The sequence below is a fragment of the Rissa tridactyla genome, chromosome 2 (assembly GCF_028500815.1).
Source record: "Rissa tridactyla isolate bRisTri1 chromosome 2, bRisTri1.patW.cur.20221130, whole genome shotgun sequence".
Classification (NCBI taxonomy): domain Eukaryota; kingdom Metazoa; phylum Chordata; class Aves; order Charadriiformes; family Laridae; genus Rissa; species Rissa tridactyla.
The window spans coordinates 167,098,276-167,119,955 of record NC_071467.1 but is presented as its reverse complement, the minus strand read 5'-3'; the positions used below and the strand labels follow the sequence as shown (position 1 = coordinate 167,119,955).

General features: G+C 50.8%; 1 protein-coding gene across 1 annotated transcript in view; it reads left to right on the top strand.

Annotated features, from left to right (window-relative positions):
* SCAP (SREBF chaperone) overlaps positions 1 to 21,680 on the top strand; it is a 70,343-nt gene that overhangs the window by 45,353 nt on the left and 3,310 nt on the right. The window contains exons 9-20 of the mRNA XM_054192042.1: positions 2,765 to 2,877; positions 3,776 to 3,870; positions 11,217 to 11,315; positions 11,778 to 11,996; positions 12,979 to 13,412; positions 14,087 to 14,281; positions 15,193 to 15,394; positions 16,278 to 16,393; positions 16,523 to 17,093; positions 19,805 to 19,890; positions 20,403 to 20,485; positions 21,260 to 21,426. Of these exons, the coding sequence (XP_054048017.1) occupies positions 2,765 to 2,877; positions 3,776 to 3,870; positions 11,217 to 11,315; positions 11,778 to 11,996; positions 12,979 to 13,412; positions 14,087 to 14,281; positions 15,193 to 15,394; positions 16,278 to 16,393; positions 16,523 to 17,093; positions 19,805 to 19,890; positions 20,403 to 20,485; positions 21,260 to 21,426 (2,380 nt within the window). The remainder of the gene's footprint in view (positions 1 to 2,764; positions 2,878 to 3,775; positions 3,871 to 11,216; positions 11,316 to 11,777; positions 11,997 to 12,978; positions 13,413 to 14,086; positions 14,282 to 15,192; positions 15,395 to 16,277; positions 16,394 to 16,522; positions 17,094 to 19,804; positions 19,891 to 20,402; positions 20,486 to 21,259; positions 21,427 to 21,680) is intronic.

Genomic DNA, 21,680 nt, shown 5'->3' with positions numbered 1-21,680 from the left:
GTGTGCATGTTTTTAATGGTACCTGTACTTATGATAAGCCTTTTTCCCTCACTGGTTTTTGTAAGGCGTTGAAATATAGCTTGGTGATTAGAGATCGGTGTTTGCTTACTGCAGATATGATGTATAAAGTGGCCCTTGGTCATTATCAAGCATCTTTAAAATTAAGTAAAATAATTACAAGTGAGGTAGACAGTCTTATTTTATGGAAAAGAAAACCAAGTGGAGATAGGTGACATGATCTGTGCAGGATTTAAGAAAGAATAAACAGTGCAGTTGAGGAAAATGCCTGGAGTTCACTGGGCATGGGATTCCTGGGAGCTGGTGGACTGGGAGAGTCCCTAGATGAGTCCAGAGCACAACCCACCAGCCCATCTCAGCTAGGTTAGAGGAATCATGGTCTGAAATGATGAATTACTTCGCCTTGTTGCCTATAAAAAAGGCCTAAACCGACTAGCTGAAATGTGAACATTTGCATTTTAGATCAGAGAAGCTGGTGTGATAAATTCTTCAATCCTCTAAGCGTTTTGGATAAGCCAGAGGTTGTCTCTGCTCACAAATACGTGGAGCCAGAGAAGATCTGTTTTCTTTACGAGTTAACAGTAGTGGTTCTGCTGGCGTTGGGGGCTGGATCATGCTATGATGCAGCACCTTCTGGCATCAAAGCGATAAGTGGAGTGTAAATGTTTCAGTCCATGGGCACGATACGGCATCTCCCCTTGCTCTTCCTCTTCCTCTTGGAAGCTCTTTCTCGGTGCTTGGTGCTGTATGGGGGAAAATATAACGAGGATTTCTTGCCATTTTCCTTACTCTGAGTGGAGACGAATGAACTCAGGGTTTGGACAGCTTGTGTTTGTCCCGCACGGAGTCGCATTGCTCTTCAAGAAAACCTAATGTCTCGTTGCTTTTAAACTGCTGGTCGTTTAACGTGAAAACTGCTGACTCTTCAGGGACTATTGAAACTCATACCCTGGGACTATTAGTTAATTATCTCCTGCAGTAGAAGCTGTGGTTTAAGTAGGACGTAGTTGATGAGAGAATTATGAGTTTTCTTTTCCGTATTTGTGCTGGCTTCTGAAGGCTCACTGCAGCTTATCTGGAAATGGTGCTAGACCCCCTGTGTATCTTGCAGGACTGGGCATAAGGTCAGGACTCCGCAAGGACTCTGCAAGAGCGTACCCTTGCAGATAACACGCTCTGCAGGAGGGTGCTGTGCTGTGCCGGGCGGCAGAGCTCGCCTCCTGTTTGCTGCATTCTCTTTATTTAGAGATTTCCATCCCTGAGGGTTACAAAGAGCTTTTCTCACATCTGTCTCCTGTCCTAAAGTACTGCTCGGAGGAGAGACTGAAAGACTGAACTGAAAATGCTTTAGGTAAAGGCAGGACTGAGTTGTACTTTCTAGATTTTGGGTTCTTTGACATTAACAGGAACTTGCCCATCAGAGGCTTATATGTTTTTGTTTGGTTGGTTGGTTTTTTTTGCTAAAGAAATTCACTTCCTGCACAGGTTTTGGACAGGAGGTGAATGAACGAGTGTGTTGCACAATTGTTAGAGCTAAAATTTGGTTAGGATACTTGGAGGAGGGTGCGTGGAGTTTGTTTTTTGGTTTGGGGGGATGTTTGTAGTCTTGCTTTCAATGGAGCTCTTGCTGTTTCAGCTTGCCGTTTGTTCAGGGAATCACTCGCAATGAAATAGCTGAGTTAGCAGTGGTTCCAGACAGGCGTTTTTCCCCACCTGAGCTTGTAAGGTACGGGCTGCTGACAGCTCTGTGTGTGCAAACGTTGCTGAAGCCCGTGTCAGATGGCCACGGGCAATCAAAAGCAGCATTTGGGAAGATGGTCCTTGGGCGTTATGGCAGGCCGTGGCAGAAAGCAGGAGGTGTTCTTCTGAAACCCTGTTGTTTACCTGTCTTGGCTGTTAGTGATTAGCCGGGGGGGTGTGTGTGCATGCACGCACATTCTCCTTTTGGATCCGCACATACCAGCACAGCACAAATCCATTACCCTCCACAATGAAAGCTTTAGTATTTTTGCTTAAGTTTAGCTGGAGGGAAATGAAGAGATTTACTATGTACCGTGTTCTGGCACGGAACAGCTTTTTCTCTCTGATCCGGACTGCAAGTAGTTCAAAAGAGAGAAGAAAGTGTAGGCGTAAGAAGAAGAGTTGAATAAAGTCACGGTGGCGACCTTGGTTAGTCTTACTCTGCTGTGTGCATGTATTCTGAAGGGCAAATCCGTTTCAGTGTATTTTTTTTACTCCTGTGCTCTTCACTTGAGAATGGTTTTTCTTGAAGTTGTGTTTAATGTAATGCTTAGCTGTGATTTATCAGGATTTTCACTGTTGATGGTGGGACGTGCTCCCTACCCTCTTGTTGTAATGCGCTCCCGCTGACGAATTATTCCTGAGTCTATTGCACTGTTGTTCGAAGTCCATCCTTTTGATTTGCACCTCTTTGTACTAGATGCTGGAGAGACTCTTCAAGGGGCACTATCCCAGCCTTGGGAAGAATTAAGACTAATTTAGTGATGGTCTACGATGGCCATTTTCCAGAAAAACATGCAAAAGTGTTAATATCCATCCAAAGCAGATGAAATACAGAACACTTACCTCATCATAGAGTAATACTGTGCGAGAAGGGATTTGGCTGAGGGCACTGGATAGTGTTTTCTGGCCTTGACTCTAGGATACCTATTTGCTGCTTAACTTGCATTCTTCCCTTCTGTTTCACCAAGGATCTCATTCTAAGTTGTGGTTCTGTTTCCTCTAGAGAGATATTTCCATACTTGGTTGTAGTCATTGGCCTAGAGAACGTGTTGGTTCTCACCAAGTCAGTCGTCTCTACGCCCGTTGACCTGGAAGTGAAGCTACGCATTGCCCAAGGTACACAGCCTGCTCTGGAAAAACGTTGAGAGAGGGAAAATTAGGGTAACCGAAGGACTGGGAGGTGGGGAATAATCTTCATTCTGGTCTGCGAAGGAAACAAGAACTGTGTGTGTTGAAAGTGAATGCAGAATTGTATTCTCTTAGTCGTTTTGTACTGGTTTTGATAATTCCAAGAATTAATATAAACCTGTAATTGCGGGCACTGCTTTTTAAGGTGGTTGTCTGAAGCACTGACTAAACAAGTTTAAAAAAGTGTTAGTAAGTGAGAGCTATATCTCCTGGTATAGATATTTATCACCTTGTCCTCTCGTGTCATGAATATCGTTAAGTGCAGTCCACAGGTCATAGGAAGTTCTGCTGAGCCTGTGACAAAATTATCTTCTCTATTATAGATACACTCCGTAACTGCATAACGATTTGAGCGTGCTCAAACCACGGATAAATGGAGTTTGCGAACTTAAAAGATGTTTCTAAACATGAGGGAAGAGAGATTCTAGAGTGATGCCTAGGAAAATCTACCTAGTTTTAAAAATACAAGTGGTTTGTATCTAGATCGAAAACAGGACTCAAAAACTCAATGGTCCTTGACACTTCTGAATCTCTGTATCGCCCTGCGCAGCACGCTCCGACTGCTCAAATCAGTTTGTGAGCTGAGGGGGTCATCCGAGCTCCCTTTGTAGTTAATGATAATGCCGCTAATAAAGACATTGGGAGTCTACAGTCCGATTCTTTGACTTAGATATTCAAAATAGGTCAGATGAATTTTAGTCTGAAAGTGCCTTTTTTGCCTGTTGTCTATAGACGCCTAAGTTTAAAGAAGGGAAATCCAGGTTGGTTTTGCTATGCCCACCGCCGAACACTCTTCTTTTACCTGTCTTGCATGTTCTTGCTCCAGGCTTGAGCAATGAGAGCTGGTCCATTATGAAGAACATGGCCACAGAGCTTGGGATCATCTTGATCGGGTATTTCACCCTTGTCCCGGCCATCCAGGTGAGTATGGTCGATCGGTTTGAGTTTTCAGCAACGCAGTGTGCAATATTCTGCTCCCCTCTCTGGCTGATTGGATTAAGAGTCAGTTAGTGGGAAATATAGACATTCATACAATGTGGATCCCTCTGGGAGCGAGCCTTCTGGCCAGCAGCTGCCCCTGGATCCCCAGTCTGCCCAGTTGCGCTCCTTCGAGTAGCTGGGCTTACGCATTCAGTTCATCCAGTAGTTGGCCCTGGATTCCTTGCTCTCCCCAGTTACACAAACACACGTGTGTAAGTGGGTGTCTCGATCACCCCACAGTCCCTCTGGCAGGTGGTCTGGATCCCCTGGTCTGTCTGGTAACCAGCTCCTCCAGCTCTCCTGGCTCCCCAGCCTCTCACCCTGCTCACCAGCTGGTACTCCCTGGTGATCACACACTGACACCCATACTCTGACTCGCTCCAGTTGCTGGTGACGCAGACGCATGGGCTCCTGAGCCCCACGGTCCCCATTCCAGTTGCTAGCGCTTAGACCCTGCTCATTCCAGTTGCTGGCACCACAGACACAGTGAGAGCCTCTCTCATTGATTCGTCGTGATGGCTCTCACCCCCAGACCATGGGGCTGATCACTTTGCTGCAGGAGCCAGAGCAGGGGCTCGTTTCCCCCCCCGACCATCCGTCTGTGCTCCTTGTGTTTGTGGAAATGAGCTTCCTATCACAGAACTTAACACTGCCCGGTGCCTTTGCTGTGGGGTTACCTTTATTCCAACCTAAAAGTGCCCTTTTGTGAGCTGGCTAATCCACTTTATAAGTGGAGAGAAGGAAAAAAAAAAAAGCCTCTAGTGCAGGATGGCTGCTCAGAGAATTAGGGTGGACAGTCTGTTTGGGGCTCTTCCACCAGATTGATGAATCTGTAGGTTTTTACAGCCACGGATATCACTGCCTCCGGTAGATGGATGGGTAAATTGAAAGCTGAAGGTAGAACGACCTGTCAGGGGTCATGCTGTTGCGTCTGTGTAGCGCTGAAAATAGCATCTTCCGCCTCGCAGTGTGGTACTTTCTCTGCTGCACGGTCTCCTTTTCAGGAGGACTGTGCTTGCTGAGTTGTATTGGGAAGCTGACAGCGTTTGATTTCTGATCCTTGACCACGCGGGGCTTGTTCCTGGCGAGCTACATGAACAGAAGTGCTGCCTAGACAAATCCTCGTCACCGGTTCCGTAGCACCTCTGCAGCCAGACTTCAGGGAGGTGTCGGCCTGCTGTCTGCGGAAATTTCTAGCAGGCGCTAGAAGGCAGGAGCACCCCAACATCTACATCGTTGGAGGCTGCTCCGGGCCCTCGCTTGGTGCTCGCTGGCCACGTGTGACCTGCGTGAAGAAGGGTGGGCTGTGTCTATCCTTACTTCAACATTGGGGACTCACCAGCACAGACTGCAGATAAAGCGTATTATAATCTAAGAAGATTAAACGTACAGGTTGGACTGGAGCATTGCAGGCTGAACTTGCCAGTTCCTGAGCTTCTCTCTCAGTACCCAAGAGGACAGCAAGAGAGGAACTACAGTAGAATCCCCCAGGTTACAGCCAGCCACCTATTGGAGCCTAATTTTTTTTTTTATTTGAAGCTGATTGCAGAGATGTGCTGAGCTCAAACGCTGGCATGATCCATTCTTTGGGCCTAAATTGGGCTGGTTAATATGGTCTGGTAGGACCTTTTGGCCTCTGTTTCATTGCTGCGCTGCTTGACCTCAGAAAGTGAAGCTTGACAGTATCTGTGAGGCGAGCGTAGTGCCCTGTCGTGTGGATACCGCTGGGACAGTTCGCTTTCTTGTTGCACTCTGCTGTAGAGGAGCTCGCAGGGTGCGCTGATTACAGGAGATAAAGGAGCGTGACAAAAGGGCCGGGGCAGAGCCGCATAACAGCGTCAGTAGAGCCATGGCGATAAGTGACACCATGCCCCCACCCCCATGTTATCTCCGTTGAAGTCCTCCTGTTTCTTACAGCGTTTTGACACGTGTGATGACATCCACTCTCTGCTCTCCCTGTGATCCTGTCTTTCCTTGGATCCTTGCTTTCTCCAGAGGAAGGGTCTCGCAGGGATGCTGTCAAAGCCCGACGGCTGCTCTGCTGGAGGCTGGTGTGCGCCCCTTATCTTCGTCCCTGAGAGTGAAGGACAGATAATGTGCTGTACTCGCGTTGCAGAGTCCAAGGAATCTGGCAGAAAGTGAGCCAGACTGCGTAAATCTGGCAGGGACCTTTGCTCCAGGCTGTTAGAGGGAGCAGTGCTGGGGTCGCTCGGGTGCTGCCTGCTATGGGGAATAGCAGGAGAGGGAGGCGTTTCTTTGCTGAAGGCTCTCACCTGCCCCACGGGCTTTAATAGATCTTGTCATTTTTCTCAGTTACTCCTTGGTGGTGCACCTTGTTTAGCAGAGGGGAATTTTCTACATTTTTCCGTGGCTCTCCTTGTCCTAAAATAGAGTTTGACTTCAGATGAGAATGGTGCATCCACTTTAAATCCCTCGTAATTGTGAGCAGCAATGAAATCCTCCTGCCTTGCGTTGCAGGTGGGTGGAGACCCCTGTTCTCCTGGTGCAGTGTCACTGCTGAGGGTCCTGAGGTGCTGCAGGGGCGCATGCTGAGCGCTCATCCCATGGTTTTCATCTCTTAACCGCTACCTTGCACCGAAGTTCACACACCGATGGCACAATCCTGCACCCACGAAAATCACTTTGGGTTTTGCTGTAGGGTGTGCAGTATCCAAGTATAAGAAGATTTTAGATTTCCAGGGCTGGCGGCTTCTCTAATGCTAAGTGGAGTAAGTGGAGGTATTAACAGAATTAATAGCTCTTGAGGCAGAGCCTGCTGTTTGTGGAGCCTGTGTTTGCCGAGGTCTGGGTGAAATCCAGATGGACGTTGCTTTCCTTCTGGTTTTCTCCTTGAGAGAGGAACCCGTGTCGTGTTTTCATCCCTCATGGAACCCTTGAAACCTCATGAATCCCTTTCCAAAACCTCATGTCAGGTGTTGGGGAAGGGGCTGAAGAGAAAAACCCGATCGGATCCTGCTTCCTTGTGCTGCTGTCACTGGGAGGTCTGGGGAGGGGCAGCTGACCGGCTGTGTTATCTCATTTCGTATCACACTGACTTTTAAATCACAAGCAGCTGATTTCTTCATGTTTCGAGAACAGTTTGGACAGGACGGGGAGGCTTCAAGGTTTGTGTAGAGGTTAGAGATAGCCTTTCAGGCTCTCTCTTTTCATTTCACTGCGCTGATACTTGTCTCCAGCCTTATGCAAGAAGCTGGGGCAGGCGTAGGAAGGAGGGGGGCAAAGAACTTAATCTTTATGGCCTCTCTCCTTCCCCTTAGGGGGATGTATCCTGGCTTGGTCTGCAGGTAGTGAGCATGGCACCACGCCAGCAGGCAGGCAGGGAATGGCAGTGAGCGTTTGCCAGCTCTGTTCTGCAAGTGAGGGCCGGAGTCTTTAATCTGTTGTTTAGCCTAAGGTTTTGACTCCTGCTTACGTTAAGCTTTCTTTGTCTCTGCATGTTTACTAGGTCCTTTTTGGGTCCTGACAGGTCCTGACAGAAATTTATACCTCCAAGGGAAGCAAGACACCTCAAAAATATTTTAATTCTATGCTGCTTTGAAGTTTTGTAGTGGGGGAGAGGGGCCGGCACTTTGCACTAACGGGGATTAGGGTAAGAGTGTGTGTTTCGTAGGGATGATCTGGGAGTTGACTGCGTTTCTGCTGCTGGGCAGAATCTTTTAATCTTTATTTCTGCAATGGCACCTGCTGGGGAAAGTGGAGAATTACAGAAGTTTAGGAAACACTGTCTTTTACAAACGTTATTTCCCCTGTGTTTGTTGTTTAGAGAGCTCTGACAGTGAATATGGGACCTTTCTTCCAGAGGCCTAGGAATGAAATTTGCCCGTCAGACATACATCAGCCAAAATTGTGATTTAAGCAGAAATGGTTTAGCTGGGATCCTGGAGAATCACGGAATCACGGAATCACGGAATCTTCAGAGTTGGAAGGGACCTCTAGAGATCATCTAGTCCAACTCCCCTGCTAGAGCAGGGTTGCCTAAAGCACATCCCTCAGGGCTGCATCCAGGCGGGTCTTGAAAATCTCCAGAGAAGGGGACTCCACAGCCTCCCTGGGCAGCCTGTTCCAGTGCTCTGTCACCCTCACTGTAAAGAAGTTTTTCCGTGTATTTGAACGGAACTTCCTATGTTCCAGCTTGTGCCCATTGCCCCTTGTCCTGTCGCTGGGAACCATTGAAAAGAGCCTGGCTCCGTCCTCCTTAAACCCACCCTTTAGGTACTTGTAAACATTAATCAGGTCCCCCCTCAACCGTCTCTTCTCCAGGCTAAAGAGTCCCAGCTCTTTCAGCCTTTCCTCATAAGGGAGGTGCTCCAGTCCCACAATCATCTTGGTTGCCCTTCGCTGGACTCGCTCCAGTAGTTCCCTGTCCCTCTTGAACTGGGGAGCCCAGAACTGGACACAGTACTCCAGTTGTGGCCTCACCAGTGCAGAGTAGAGGGGGAGAATGACCTCCCTCGACCTACTGGCCACACTCTTCCCTATGCAGCCCAGGATGCCATTGGCCTTCTTGGCGACAAGGGCACACTGCTGGCTCATGGGTAATTTGCTGTCTACCAGGACCCCCAGGTCCTTCTCCTCAGAGCTGCTTCCCAGCATGTCCGCCCCTAACCTATACTGGTGTTTGGCATTCTTCCTTCCCAGGTGCAGGACCCTACACTTGTTTTTGTTGAACCTCATTAGGTTCTTCTCTGCCCAGCTCTCCAGCCTGTCCAGGTCACGCTGGATGGCAGCACGGCCCTCTGGAGTGTCGGCCACCCCTCCCAGCTTGGTATCATCAGCAAACTTGCTGAGGATACACTCTGTCCCCTCATCTAGGTCATTAATGAATATATTGAACAAAATTGGTCCAAGTATTGACCCCTGAGGGACACCACTCGTTACAGGCCTCCAACTGGACTCTGTGCCGCTGATCACAACCCTCTGGGTTCTGTCACTCAGCCAGCTCTCGATCCACCTCACTGTCACCTCGTCTAGCCCATACTTCCTCAGCTTCCTAATGAGGATGTTATGGGAGACAGTGTCAAAAGCCTTGCTAAGGTCAAGGTAGATGACATCTACGGCTCTCCCCTCATCCAGCCAACCCGTTATAACATCATAGAAAGCTATCAGATTGGTCAGGCATGATTTGCCCTTGGTAAATCCATGTTGACCACTTCCAATAACTTCCTGTTCCTCTATGTGTTTGGAGACGACATCCAGAATGAGTCGCTCCATTACCTTCCCAGGGACAGAGGTGAGACTAACCGGCCTGTAGTTCCCTGGGTCCTCCTTCTTGCCTTTTTTGAAGATTGGAGTGACGTTAGCCTTCCTCCAGTCCTCAGGCACCTCTCCTGTTCCCCATGACCTTGCAAAGACAATGGAGAGTGGTCTAGCGATAACATCTGCCAGCTCTCTCAGCACTCGCGGGTGCATCCCGTCAGGGCCCATGGATTTATGAATGTCCAGCTTGGCCAAGTGGTCTCTGACCCGGTCCTCCTCAACTAAGGGAAAATCTTCCTCTCTCCAGACCTTCCCCCTTGCCTCCAGGGTATGGGATGTGTGAGGGACGGCTTTATCAGTGAAGACCGAAGAAAAGAAGGCATTCAGTAACTCTGCCTTCTCTGTGTCTTCCACCACTAGGGCACCCGTCTCATTCATCAGTGGACCTATATTTTCCCTCGTTTTCCTTTTTCTGTTGATATACTGGAAAAATCTCTTCTTGTTGTCTTTAACTGCAGTGGCCAAGCTGAGTTCTGATTGAGCTTTGGCCCTTCTAATCTTCCCCCTGCATAGCTTTGTTATATCTTGATAATCCTCATAAGTTGCTAAGCCCCTTTTCCAGAGAATGTAAGCCTTCCTTTTTTTCCTGAGGTCCAGCCAAAGCTCTCTATTTAGCCAGGCTGGCCTTCTTCCCCGTCGGCTCGTCTTTCGGGACATGGGGATGGCCTTCTCCTGTGCTTCTAAGAGCACCTGCTTGAAGTATGACCAGCTTTCCTGGGCACCTTTGCTCTTCAAAACTGCCTCCCAAGGGACACTCTCAACCATGCTCCTAAACAGGCTAAAGTCTGCCCTTCGGAAATCCAAGGTGGCAGTTCTGCTGGCTCCCCGCCTCCCTTCACCAAGAATTGAAAACTCTATCATTTCATGGTCACTCTGCCCAAGATGACCTCCAACCTTTACATCCCCCACAAGACCTTCTCTGTTAACAAACAGTAGGTCCAGTAGGGCACTTCCCCTAGTAGGTTCCTTCACCAGCTGTGTTAGGAAGTTGTCTTCCACACACTCCAGGAACCTCCGGGACTGTACCCTCTCTGCTGTGTAGTATTCCCAGCGGACATCCGGGAAGTTGAAATCCCCCACAAGAACAAGGGCAGATGATCGCGAGACCTCTGCCAGCCGCTTATAGAATACTTCATCAGTTTCTACATCCTGATTAGGGGGTCTATAACAAACTCCCATCACGATATCTGCCTTGTTGGCCTTCCCCTTGATTTTTATCCGTACACACTCAACACTGTCATTCACAGTGTTGAGTTCCAGACATTCAAAACCGCCCCTAACATAGAGGGCCACCCCACCACCTCTCTTCCCTTGCCTATCCCTTCTGAAAAGCTGGTAGCCATCAATTACAGCACTCCACTTGTGTGTGTCTTCCCACCACGTTTCCGTGATGGCAACCACATCATAGTTTCCCCGCTGCACGATGGCCTCCAGCTCGTCCGGCTTATTCCCCATGCTGCGTGCATTAGTGTAGATGCACTTCAGTTGGGTTAATTGTCCTACCACTTTCTTGGCTAGAATGGCTAGAGACGAGTACGCAGACGTACAGTGGAGAACGATTGATCCGCTCCCTGAGCAAACTCTGTTCCTGGAGGAATTTTAAATCAGGCCTGAGGTTTATCGGGAACGTGCAGGAAACCGTCACTGTTGGAGGCTGTTTGGTTTTGTGATTTGAACGCACGGGCAGGAGGCTGAGAGCTCAGGCTGCAGCCCTGCCATGGCTTTGCAAACGAGGAAAACATCCTCTGCTGTTTTTTCCTGTGGCGCTTTGATGTTTTATGGCTGAAAAGAACAAAGAATGTGAACCTGAATAAATATGTTCTTTAGTTCTCACATGGACTTTTATAGCATCAAACTCAACTAGTACAAAATATCAATAATAGGATTTCTCAGTAAAATGGACTCAGGCCTGTGCTCTGGGCAAGAGTTTGCTGGATTTCGCCTTTTCTGAAGTTGAGATACCGTTGTCTCCGTAGCTGCCAGAGCTCATCAATGTGTCCTCTCTGCAGGAGTTCTGCCTCTTCGCTGTGGTCGGCCTGGTGTCTGACTTCTTTCTGCAGATGTTTTTCTTCACTACCGTGCTGTCCATTGACATTCGCCGTATGGAGGTAAGGAAGGGCCAGGAACATGGAGGTAAGGAAGGGCCAGGAACATGGGCGTTTGCCTTGGATTTTCCTTCTCTGCTATTGTGGAAGGATTAAAGGAAGCACAGCCTGTTGTTTTCACTTTCTAAACAGAAAAGGCCGAGCTGTAAAAGTTCTGGGGCAGTACTTGCTTGGTTACACGTACACAGGGATTGGGGACAGGATGCTTGAGGGAACGAGACGCCCTCAGGTATACAAACATGCAGATTTGGGGTAAATGGGCTGGAAGGAGACACGGTCACAAAGAGGTGACGATGGCTGGGCGAAGAAGAGAGTGCGTGCTGGAGAGAAGCTGGGACAGATTGACTCGAGGGTGAAGGTGGGAGCTCCGACGTGGGCGGGTATCAGAGACAGCTGTCTCTGCACACATTTCTCTCAAGGGGCCTCATCGCCGCAGCTCTCACGCTGTTGCTTTTCTCTTGGCAGCTTGCTGACCTGAACAAACGGTTGCCAGCGGAAGCCTGCATGCCCCCAGCAAAGCCCGTCAGCCGCTCTCAGCGCTACGAACGCCAGCCCGCCATGCGACCTGCCACCCCCCACACCATCACCCTGCAGCCATCGTCTTTCAGGAATCTGCGCCTGCCAAAGAGGCTGCGGGTGATTTACTTCTTCGCCAGGACCCGGCTGGCCCAGAGACTCATCATGGTATGCCATGTGGTGTTTTGTTACCCGGGGCCCCTTCCTGCTGGACGCTATCCCAGCCGAAATTGGCTTCCAGAGGGGGGAAAAAAAATAGCCCAACATTTTCTTGCATCCTTATTCCCCTCCAAGACTTATGCTGCCCCGTGATAAATACAGTTCAAGAAATACTTCCCTAAGAACATCCCTCTGCAGGCATTACCTCCAGGGCTCTGCTGTTTGCATGATGTTTGGGTGGTAGTGGGTAATTTTCTGATATTTGCTTTGAGACAAAAATCTGCTTTTACATAAACAGGTTTTCAGGGACTGTATGAGTGGAGAGAGAACGTTTTTACAGAGCAAAAGTCATGTTTTGTTCCTGCAGATAATGTGGACTAAAGACATGGAGATATTTTGCTACATGAGAGACTAAGGCTTTTCCTTTTGCGGGTGTAACTGCAGCGGTTACACCAGTTACTGCCCCTGCTTGTCCCCCCATCTCTGTTCTGGATGTCCGTAATGGAAGCAGAGGAATGTGTGTGTTCCTCAGCTCTACAAACCACAGCCCAGTCTGTTACTGTCAACTGACTTCGATGGCAGTTTAAACTCAATTAATACATCAGTCTGTGAACCGTGACTGCTGCAGTAGGTCTTGCAGAATCCACCACCCAGAACCCCGAATTAAGCCTTTCCAGCCCTGTTGGAGGGTTGCAGACCTGCTGGTCCCAGCCGCCGGCAAGGAGTCTCTTCCCTGCTGTGCATTTCTGTGGGAGAAGTGGGGTTCCCACCATCAGGTAGGGTCGGATGGCTCACAGAAAAACAGCGTTCAGTTTTTGTGTGTGCTGTGAAATCTCTCCCGATCTTCTTAGAGGGAGGAGTAAGACCATAACCGAGTGGAGGGCGTACCCTTGGGATGTTGCTGATCACCTCAGAGGGTTGATGAGGTGTTGGAGGCAGAGTGTGACGTCTGTGTTCTAAACGAGCTTGTCTCCTTGCTCATCGTCTGTAGGCTGGGACGGTGATCTGGATCGGAATCCTGGTTTACACGGATCCTGCTGGTCTCCGCACCTACCTCACGTCACAGGTCACCGAACAAAGTCCTTTGGGTGAAGCAGGTCTGCCTCCTATGCCTGTTCCTGGAGGGGTCCTACCTGCTGGGAACCCCAAGATTGATCTCTCAGTCTTCCCGTCGGACCCTATACAGCTGTCGGAAAACCAGACGCAGCAGCGTGAGCAGAAGTCAGGGCTGGAGTCCCTGAACGGGCTGGAGACAAACCAGCACACTTGGGCCCATGGACCAGAGGGCAAAGGGAATGGACAGACGGAACTTGGAACGGAAGCAGAGGTTACCTGGGGAGCAGAGGATGAGGAGATTTGGAGGAAGCTTTCTTTCAGACACTGGCCATCCCTCTTCAGCTACTACAATATCACTCTGGCCAAAAGGTAAGCGGGCTGGCATTGAGTGCCGCAGGCATTTTGAACTCCTCATGGAATTGACTCCACGGGTTTTTCTTTCTTTTGTCCTTCATCCTTCTCAGTTAGATACCTTGTGTTCCACATGGCTTACTCCAAGTGTGTCTTCAGGTGGAGACAAACTCTCCTGGACTGTTGTCTGAGAATAAGGGTTGTGTTTCTCTCCTGTGCCCTTGGGTCTATTACTTGCTTGTTGTCTTCTTTCACCCTGGAAGTGACGTTTAGTATTTTGTAAAACAATGTATGATCATCTGTAAGTGATGGGGATGGTATGTGTGAGGAATAGGGACAGCTGACCTGAAACTTTTGGTGTGATCTTCTGGCCTGCAGCGTACAGGAAGCTGGACCAGATCATTATATCTGTACTTAAATCTGTGTGATCCATTTGATCTCTTCAGTAGTTCATTCCACTGTTGACTCTTAACCTCTTCCATGGAGTTAGAGGTTAAGATGTGGGAAATATCTTTAAAGAAAAGTATTTCAAAGGAGGTATTTAGTTTAGAATACCTGAAACTACTGGACTGCAAGTACATCCTGAGACCTACCTTGGCTGCTAGTGAGAAGACGGGCTGGGTAACCCATTAAGGGTTTTGTGGTTTTGTGTTTGTTCTTCCTAAGCTGTTCTCATCTTTCCATTCCTTCAGATACATCAGCATCCTTCCAGCAATCCCTGTCACGCTGTACCTGAACCCACAAGAGGCCTTAGAAGTGCGGCATCCCCAGGAAGCCAACCGCTACCACCCCTTCTTATCTTCCACCAGTGGGAAGCTGGATGCGGAAGCTCAGCCTGACCAAGCCTCATCCAAGCTGCAAGGACACCAGGATGTCACCCTTTACAAGTAAAAGAGTCCTTGATGCAGTCTTCTGACCATGCCTTAACTCCCTTGAAGACTCGGGTTGCTCTTTGGTTCTTCTGGAGGGAAAACAAGGAGAACAAAAAATATTTACAAAGCTTCAGTGCGAAATCCCATAATGCTCAGGACGCTCTAGCTCAGCTAGCGCGGCATTGAGTCGATCTCTCCTGGCACTGTTTTTGGGAATTCCCTGGCAGGAGACGGTGTGTGCAGCCCAGGTTGTTGACAGCCGTCGCTGCTGGTGGGAGCTGCTTGTCGATATGTATTGGTGACTACGGACAAATGGCTTACAGACTTGATAGATATGCAAGTGATCGCTATAATCTAGTAACCGTTGTGCAATTAGTCACGTATTTTGAAGATTAAGCCGTGATGTATTTTAATTGGATGGCTTGGCGATGCTCGAACTGTTACTCCTAGCACCACACATTAGGGGGTTTGTCGCTGGGTAACAGGGATAGGAGTTTGCCTTTGGGAATAAACGTCGGGATTCAGTAATGCTTTATTGGGCATTAGATCAAACTCTCACGCAAGCAGGGACTTTCCTTTCCTACTGAGAGGACGGGCTCCCAGCTTGCCCTCGGAACCTGCAGTTCTCCTTTGGCTGTGTTGAATGCGCTTTATATCATCCTGATCCCCATCTTTTTCTTGCTGTCTTGATTACGATGTACTTTTCTTATTGAGAAGTCTGAAAATCTTATTGACGTTGACGTTTCCCGTTTAAAAAATCCTTTAATTTTTTAGAAATCACGAAAGCTTATTGGAAGTGGTGCTCAGCTGAAATACTTAGAGCAGCAACACCTGTAATACTTTCACAGTATTTTTCAAACTCTGGGGACTAGTAATTGGGTCTTTTATCTCACCTCCTTTTTGTATCTGTTTGTCTCTCCCACCAGGGTGGCTGCTCTGGGTCTGGCCTCGGGCATTATCCTGGTCCTCCTGCTCTTCTGCCTGTACAGGGTGTTCTGCCCCAAGAACTACGGGCAGAACGGGCTCTCGCACAGCAGGAGGAAGAGGGGGGACCTGCCCTGTGACGATTACGGCTACTCCCCGCCTGAGACCGAGATCGTCCCCTTGGTTCTCAGGGGTCACCTCATGGTAGGTCGGATGGGTGCAATCCTTATGAGAACGGCATTTTACTGACTCGCGCCGCGCATCTTTCATTTTCTTTCGTTTATTTAAGTAACAGCCCTCGCAAAGGACAGAACAGCTCTGCAGCCTTTGTGTAATGCAGCTGTGGAGGCTAGCAGCTGGGGCGAACGCTCTCACTCTCTCTCTCTCCATATATCTATGTATAGTAGGATATTGTAGCATGAAGTTTCCTGAAGGATTTCTCCATTTCTTCCTGGGACTTGCTTTTGAGCTTTTTGCAATTGCTGTTCTTACCTTCTCTCTGTAGCCAACTGTTGGCCTTTATTGTCTGGGCCGATCCAGCCTTCCTTGCTGGGGTAGCTCTACATTCCTGATATTTAATGCCTAGTGGATCGTTTTTTCCCTGCTTCCCAAAAGTTAGTGCATAAGTTTGAGCTGTTTAATGTTGTTTCCAGTGCTAAAAGCATCCGTGGATTTGCACGGAAGTGTGCTGCTGCTCAGTTCACTCGTTTTTCTTGAGGGAAAAGATGTTTCTTCCTATTCTGAGATGAAACAAAGCACTTGAGCATCCAGTCAGGTGGAGTTTGCAACGCTGTGCCATGTCTTCCAGAGAAGCTGCACCCCTGTTCCTGATCCTCCTGTCTCTTTGAGTGATACTTTGTCAGGAAAAGGGAAGACAGACAGAGTCTGTCTGATTTGCAGCAGTCTAGTGCATGTCTAGGACTCTGGACAAAGGTGTATTTGTGTTCTCGGAATATCCCTAGGTTCCATGTAGTTTTGACATAAAATTTATCATCTATATAGTTCCTCAGCCACACGCAAGGTGGTTGTTGGACTCCAGAGCCTCGGTGGTGCTACGTGCTCAGCTGTGCTTCTTCTTCCTTCCCAGGACATCGAATGTCTGGCTAGTGATGGGATGCTGCTTGTCAGCTGCTGCCTGGTGGGCCAGATCCGTGTGTGGGATGCTCAGACTGGCGACTGCCTCACCGTTATTCCCAAACCCAGGTACGTGGTGTCTGTACCGGCAGGTCCCTCCACAATCGCTGCTCAGCAGCTGGTGCAAACCCCTCTGTAAGAAATGAGAAGCTCCGACAGTAGGGGTGGGAGGACTGACCTTTTATTACTGTGTTTCAGGTTGCGAAGAGACAGCAGTGGCGTTTTCGATTACCAGGAGAGCTGGGATCACAGTCCGGACGGCAAGAATGGTCTGGATGACTCCTTTGAGAACAGTCACCAGCTCAAGAGGATGCTCAGCCCTCCCCAGCCTCCGCTTTTCTGCGACCAGCCCGACCTCACCTCTCTCATTGACACGAACTTCTCTGAGCAGGTGAAGGTGGCCGAGTCGGAGACGCGGCTCCGTGCGGTGGGCGGTCGCCAGAAGGAGAGCGGCTATGACTTCAGCAGCCTGGTTGGTAAAGTGTACGAAGAGCACGGCTCCTCCAACTGCATGAACTTCACCGGCCTCTCAGCCCCGCATGGACAGGCTGGATTCTGCGTGGGGAGCGGCAGTCCCCGCTCTCTGGGCTGTGGGACCGAGGAGGGAGGCTGCAGCAGCCGCAGGAGGAGCCTGGGGGACGAGTCTTTTACGGGATTTGACAAATCGTCACCTCTTCCTTCCTGGGGAGGAGACTGGGAGAGCTCTGTCTGGAGCCTGGACCTGCAGGGGAACCTGATTGTGGCTGGCCGGAGTAACGGGAAGCTGGAGGTAAGGAACAAGGCACTGGGCAAGCTGCTGGCACCGGGGTGGCTCTGAGCAGAGCCGGTGGCACCGCCTGGACCAGAACCACCAGCACCAGGCACGCAGCCTCTGGGGCGCGGGTTAGGACAGGTCCCAGAGCAGAAATTCCTCTTTTGCGCTGAAAATCTCAGCGTTTCAGCTTAACTCGCTTTTAGAACAGAACAGGAATTACGGTAAAGTGGCTATTATGACCTACAGTCATTTTTTAAAGTATTCGAAGCAGCTTCTTCTTTCATCAGTACTTTGCTTATCTGCTTTCCTGCTTCTCGAGTTGTTGAAATTACTCATTTCAAAGGAGGTTCTTAGTGTAAGGAGAAAAATTCTTCAGTTGGCGCTAAATAATAGCAGCTCTTTAAGACTCAAGGAGCTTAAAGATTGCCGGTCATTAAGTCACGTTGCTGGTCAGTCATGACACGAAGTAAAACGAGTAGGAATTCTATGGGAAAGATACAGGTTTTGAAGCAAATTTTAATCAGAAATTTAAACCTCCTCCAATGAGAAACTTTCCGGATTCGTTTAATTTTAATTTCATTTTTGGAAATTAAGTTAGAATTTTTCCTTCAAAATAAGTGCAGGTTTGTTATTTTTTTAAAAAACAAACACATTTTGAAATAAAAAATTTTAATGATTTTGGACTTGTTTTGCCTGTGCTGCACGTGAGCAGCTCTCACTCTTCCCAACAAAGCCACAGGGAGGCCACTCCGTTGGGGCTTTTTATCCTTTAAATATGGTTTTGAGCTCAGATCCCTTCTCCCGAGCAGCTGCCTTGAGACACTGACTGAATTTTGCTGCCGAATCTTGTTTCCAGTCCACATGACAATATTCCTTCAAAATCCGGAGCACTTTGTGCTCGGAACAGGGCAGATGTGGGGCTGAGAGGAGCTGCGAGGAGCTGGGAGTGGGGCTGGTGTTCGTTATGACCCCGGTAAGAAAGGCATGCAGATTTTGAAGTAGTGATTAAAATAGCATTTATTGGCAGTAAAGTTAGAAGGAAAAAGAGGGTAGTGTGATCTTGGGTCCCTCCTGTTGTGGGGAGCCCCATGCTCTGTTGGTCAGAGCTCCGGTCGGAGCAGGGCACACTGTGCGGATTGTGTCCCTGGAGAGGCTGGATGGTGCTGTGGTCCTTAGAGCTCTGAGGAGGTTTCCGTAGAATCACAGACCGGTTTGGGTTGGAAGGAACCTTAAAGATCATCCAGTTGCACCCCCCTGCCCTGGGCAGGGACACCTCCCACCAGACCAGGTTGCTCCAAGCCCCGACCAACCTGCCCTTGAACCCCTCCAGGGATGGGGCAGCCACAGCTTCTCGGGGCAACCTGGGCCAGGGGCTCACCCCCCTCATAGCCAACAATTTCCTCCTCACATCTCATCTCAATCTCCCCTCTTACGGCATAAAACTCTTCCCGTCCTCAACCACTGACCCAATGTGGGGAATGCCAGCCTGCACCCTCCCTGCGGCCCCCACGGCGGTGACAGTCACCAGGTCCTGGACTTCCCTACAGTCACTTCCCCTTTACTTGCCCGTGTGCGGTGAAACCCTCCTGCCCTGGGTGTTTGGGTGGGAAGGGACCTTTAAAGGTTACCTAGTCCAATCCCCTGCAATAAACAGGGATATCTTCAATTAGATCAGGTTGCTCAGAGCCCTGTCCAGCCTGATCTGGAATGTTTCCAGGGATGGGGCAGTCACATCTCATCGCAATCTCCCCTCTTGCAGTGGAAAACCCTTCCCCCTCGTCCCATGGCTACCCTCCCCGATCCAGAGTCCCTCCCCGGCTTTCCTGGAGCCCCTTGAGGGACTGGAAGGGGCTCCAAGGTCTCCCCGGAGCCTTCTCTTCTCCAGGCTGAACCCCCCCAGCTCTCTCAGCCTGTCCCCACAGCAGAGGGGCTCCAGCCCTCCCAGCAGCTCCGGGGCCTCCTCTGGCCCCGCTCCAACAGCTCCGTGTCTCTCCTGTGCTGAGGCCCCAGTGCTGGAGGCAGCACTGCAGGGGGGTCTCCCCAGAGCGGAGCAGAGGGGCAGAATCCCCCCCTCGCCCTGCTGCCCACGCTGCTGGGGATGCAGCCCAGGCTGCGGGGGGTTTCTGGGCTGCCAGCGCACGTGGCCGGCCCATGGCCAGCTTTTCCCCCTCCCAGCACTCCCAAGCCCTTCTCTCGGGGCTGCTCTCCATCCCTCCATCCCCAGCCTGTGCTGGGACCGGGGGCTGCCCCCACCCCGGTGCAGGACCCTACACTTGGCCTTGCTGGACCTTATGAGGTTCACGCAGGTCCCCTTCTCCAGCCTGTCCAGGTCCTTCTGGATGTCATCCCGTCCCTCTGGCATGTCACCACACCACTCAGCTTGGTGTCGTTGGCCAACTCGTTGAGGCTGTGTTCAAACCCATGTCTATGTCATTGACGATTTCTTTGAAAAAAAGAATTCTATTCACTGTTTCTGCTGTGGAACAAAAGGATGTTCACTTGAGAACTTGCTGCTTCGCTTGAAGATAGATCCAAGCACACGCGGGTGGTGTGATCACTGGTGCCGAGTGGGAGCTGCCTCCAGGCTCCTTCGCTGGGATGGGACAGCTGAGGGGGCCGGGGGGGTGTGTGGCACGGCACAGGTTAGCTGCTGCGTGGATCAACAGCTCCCCCATGTACAACTGGTCTTTGGTCAGGATCACGGCACTAACCCCTTCTCCTTCCAGGTTTGGGATGCTATCGAGGGGACCCTCCGTAGCACTAACGAGGAAGGTCAATCTGGCATCACCGCGCTCGTCTTCCTGAACAACCGGTAATTGCGTTTGTGCTCGGTGATCTCCCGCGACGGGAGGAGAACACGAGGCATAGACCAGGACCCCAGACCTGACCCTCCTGCCGTGGCGGTGGAACCGCTCCAGATGGCGGAGACTCAGCTGGGAAGTCCCTTCCCACGCGTCCACCTCTCAAGCTGGGCATGGTGGAGCGAGCTTTCCCGGGTCCGTCTCTTTTCCAGCTGCTACTTCATCCAGATATTCGGTCTTTCTGGTAGCTGAATGTCCAGAACGATTCAGGGCTGGGCCATGGGGCCTTTGGGTCGCTGGTTTCTGTGTGCAGTTATTCAAGAGGCATTGCCATCTGCCGCTTTATTCTGCGGCCTGAGCTTAACATAATTTCCGAGCCCCCTTCCTTGCCATCGGGAGTGCTCCTCGCAGGGGGAGCCTGCGTGGTTTGGGCTCTGCCTCGGAAGGGCTCTGGTCTCGGGGCTCCTCAGCCCCGTGAGAGCGGGCAAAGGCCTCTCCTCACGTGCCTGCGTTTCTCCCTCAGGATCGTCGCTGCCCGGCTGAATGGCTCTTTAGATTTCTTCTCTCTAGAGACACACACATCCTTGAACCACCTGCAGTTCCGAGGTAAGCAAGCGTCCGAGCAGCCCGTGCACCGCTCTGAGCTCTGCCCCGCTGCTTTTCTCCAGTGTTTTCTCCAGGTCTGAAGGCCGAGGCCTGCGTTCAGGGTCGGCTCTGCCCTGTGCCTCTTTCCTCTCCTCCTTCTCACGTATTTCTCCTTCAGCAAGGTCCGTTCTCGCTTGTTTGCACACCGCGGAGCCCCACACAACCACGATGTAGCCTGGGGCCTCGGCCACACAAAACCAGTCCGCGGTGGTAACTGGTTTGCAGTGCAGCAGCTCCTTTGGTTCTGGAGCGGCCTGGAGGGGAGAGAAGCTCTGGCCTTACTCCAGGAGAATGGTTGCATTCCTGGAATGCAGGCTGTAGCCCTGGAAGTGGAGCAGGCTCTGCGCTGGCTGTGGAAATGACTTTTCCCCGTAGAGTCTCGCGCCCAGCTGTTGTGCCGCTCTGACAGGGCGAGTAATCGCCGCGCTTTTGGGCTTCGGGGACCTCAGTCTTGCAGAAGGCTTACTGCAGAGGGGCACTGGTGTGCAGCAGGGAGTTCTGCTGCTGAGGAGCCTGTTGGAGACCCTCACTCCGGTTGTTCGTGGGCGCTGAGCGGCTGTAGCGGGTGTTGGTGTCAGCCAGAGCGCCGAGTGTTCGGCTCTTTGGAGGACCAGGTTCAGATTCCTTAAAGTTGAGCATCCAGGCATCCCTGGTACCACACCGTTTCTGGCTGACGTTAGGAGCGTTAGGGCTGGCTCTGCTGCGGCGAGGACTTACCCGCGTGTCTCGCCACAGGAGCCCCGAGCAGAAGCAGCATCCCGTCCTCCCCGGTGTTCAGCAGCAGCGACATCGTCCTGTGTCAGCTCACCCACACCGTGTCCTGCGCCCACCAGAAGCCCATCACGGCGCTGAAGGCTGCGGCGGGACGGCTGGTCACTGGCAGCCAGGACCACACGCTGAGAGTAAGGCTTCCTCGGGGCTCTCCCAGGGTGCGGGCGCTTGTCCGGCCTGTGGACGCTGTGGGACGTGCGCTTATCTCCTACGTGGGTGGGGGGGCAAAGCCGACGTGTGTACGTGCACAAAGGTAGGTGAGTATTCGGGGTGGGGTGGTTGGAGCCCAGTCCGGTGCGTGCCTGAAGCTCCCCGTGTTCTATTTATCTGCCTGGATGTGGCCCCTGGATGGAGTCAGGAGGACAGAGCCCCGTGGGAGCCGTCT